The sequence below is a fragment of the Stegastes partitus genome, unplaced genomic scaffold, assembly GCF_000690725.1.
Source record: "Stegastes partitus isolate 25-593 unplaced genomic scaffold, Stegastes_partitus-1.0.2 Scaffold3090, whole genome shotgun sequence".
Lineage (NCBI taxonomy): Eukaryota > Metazoa > Chordata > Actinopteri > Pomacentridae > Stegastes > Stegastes partitus.
In genome coordinates, this window is record NW_007580821.1 from 1 (window position 1) to 2368 (window position 2368).

The window sequence follows — 2368 nt, forward strand, 5'->3', positions numbered from 1 at the left end:
TTGTTGTAATTGCATCAGTTGGTGTGTGTGTGTGTGTGTGTGTGTGTGTGTGTGTGTGTGTGTGTGTGTGTGTGTGTGTACAGGAGGAGAAGTCAGGAGAGAAAGTGAGTGAAGCTAAAGCTATAAAACTGTACGGCCAGGTTCCACCTATAGAGAAGATGGATGCTTCTCTTTCCTCACTCACCAACTGCGAGTGAGTCTTGTTGTGATGCAATGGATTCTGTATTTATATGTTTCATATGTTCTACAATAAGGAAGCATTAGATATGGGCATTTTGTAACAATTTTCATACCTGCAAAGAATGAGACAAAGTCATGAAAGACTTTTATATGTTTCTGCATGTACTTTAAAGGCATGTGTTAAACAATGAGATGAGGAAAGCCTTGCTCTTTTATTACTAGGTGTTTAATTTTTTCACAACAGACACATTAGTGTCTTGACTAGACTGAACACATGCCATCTGATCCATCAAAAGGTTGGAAGTACTGAACAAACATTTTGGATTAGGTACACGTCGCCGGCGATAATGTGCTGCTTGAAACTTTCCACGCAAAAATATCCTGGTACTTTGTGCAATAGCATAACTGACTGGTGTAACAGAATAAATCCACATTTGTAAATTAGACCAAGTAAATCCAAATAACTCAATAGAAATCAGATGATGGTCTGATCAAATGATAGGTTCATCTTTCAGATGTCTGATATGTTATTGTGCTGTATGCTCCACAGGAAGCTGTCTCTGTCAACAAACTGCATTGAGAAAATAGCTGGTCTCAATGGCCTGAGTGAGTATTGACTGCATAAATGCATGGACTCTCACATAAGGATATAGAGATGTGTTGTAATGTGATTTATTGTGTCTTTCCAGAGAACCTGAGGATATTGTCACTAGGGAGAAATAATATAAAGGCTCTCACTGGGCTGGTAGGTTACGTATGAAACAGAAATCTTATTGACCTCATCTCACTCCTTCTGTGTTTTTTCTTTCTTTCTTGACACACACGCACACACACACACACACACACACACACACACACATCAGAGCATCATTATTATTAGTGGTTGAACAACTACACAACATAAAAAAATATGCTGTATTTATGGACACAATGACATCATCCAGTAGGTCGGTATTGTTGCAGCAATAGAAGCCATCTGGATGGAGGAAGAACTATATGAATATAATAAGAACATAATAAGCTATTGTTGAGCATAAAATACAGTACTTTAAAAGGTCAGCGCTATTCTTAGAAAGCATGCTGTCATTTGAATGTAGTTTCTCTCTAAGACAGAAGGCCATTTTATTACAAGAATGTACCACCAACATTTAACCTTAGTGTATGGAGTTAGAGAAAAATCTATATCTATAAACATCTATTGTAAACTGCTTGCTCTGTTTGTTTTATCCACTGCTCTTTAAAGCCATACGGTTTCAAGTTATTCCACCGGCGTACGTAGTTGTTAAAAATTCAGATAATACCAGTGATCACCATTGCTGTGTTTGTGCTATGCCTGTCATCTCAGAGTCCCTGGGTCAGAACTGTGCTATGAAGAAGCATTCACCTGCACTTGGTATCTTAGTTTTTTGATTCTACAACATGAGGTCTGCTAGAGATTTATTTGCTTTGGAAATGTACATATTTTTGTACATTATTGTATTTGCTTGCACTATGTTGTTTTTACTGTGTGATGGTACTACTAACACCTATTACCTTGCCATCTTTAATTTCAATCTAGTTAAGTATCTCTAGGATGCACTGGAACAAGCCTGATCCGTCCTTACACAGGTCCCCACCTCACAACCCAAAGGATCCAGCACCAGACACCACAGAACACCCTCAGAGCTCTGTATCAGCGCTCTGATAGGTCAGGACTGGTTTGGTGTAAGGAAGGAGGCTCTACACTATTCTGGGCAGGTGCCATTTTAAATATTGTGGCTGATCGGTGCATACTGGCATAGAAACATCAGTATGTGCAATAAGTTATCATAAAATGTCATGCATTTTATACCACATTCCTGCGTATCCTGTGTATAGGTGAACTGGAATAACAGTTAAAAACAGAATCAAATGTTCATTATTTAATCAAGGTTAAATGCCATACTAGTATTTTTCACAGGAGGGCAGCATTGCAATACTATATAAAAGGAGATCAACTATTGAAATGCATACGGGGTGACAAATATGGTCTCTATATACAGTCAGTGATGGACATTAGTAGCATGGACTCATCTGTCGGTATCTGATGGCTCATCCTGGTGAGGCTGTGACATGATTGAATTTTTTGCCTTTTTATTTCGACTGATTTCCAGGTCAAGCTTGTATATCAGTCAGATAAGTATTCTAGGTGGGGTACAAGTGGTGGATG

The 2368-nt window shown here is 38.5% G+C and overlaps 1 protein-coding gene across 1 annotated transcript; it reads left to right on the top strand.

The window, feature by feature from the left end:
• Positions 1–83: 83 nt before the first annotated feature.
• On the top strand, positions 84–940 carry LOC103375843 (dynein light chain 1, axonemal-like; the record flags this gene model as incomplete). The annotated part of the gene is made up of 3 exons (XM_008306152.1): positions 84–193; positions 731–786; positions 870–940. Coding segments are annotated over 3 exons (237 nt in total), but the record flags the coding sequence as incomplete, so codon positions are not given.
• Positions 941–2368: the final 1428 nt, after the last annotated feature.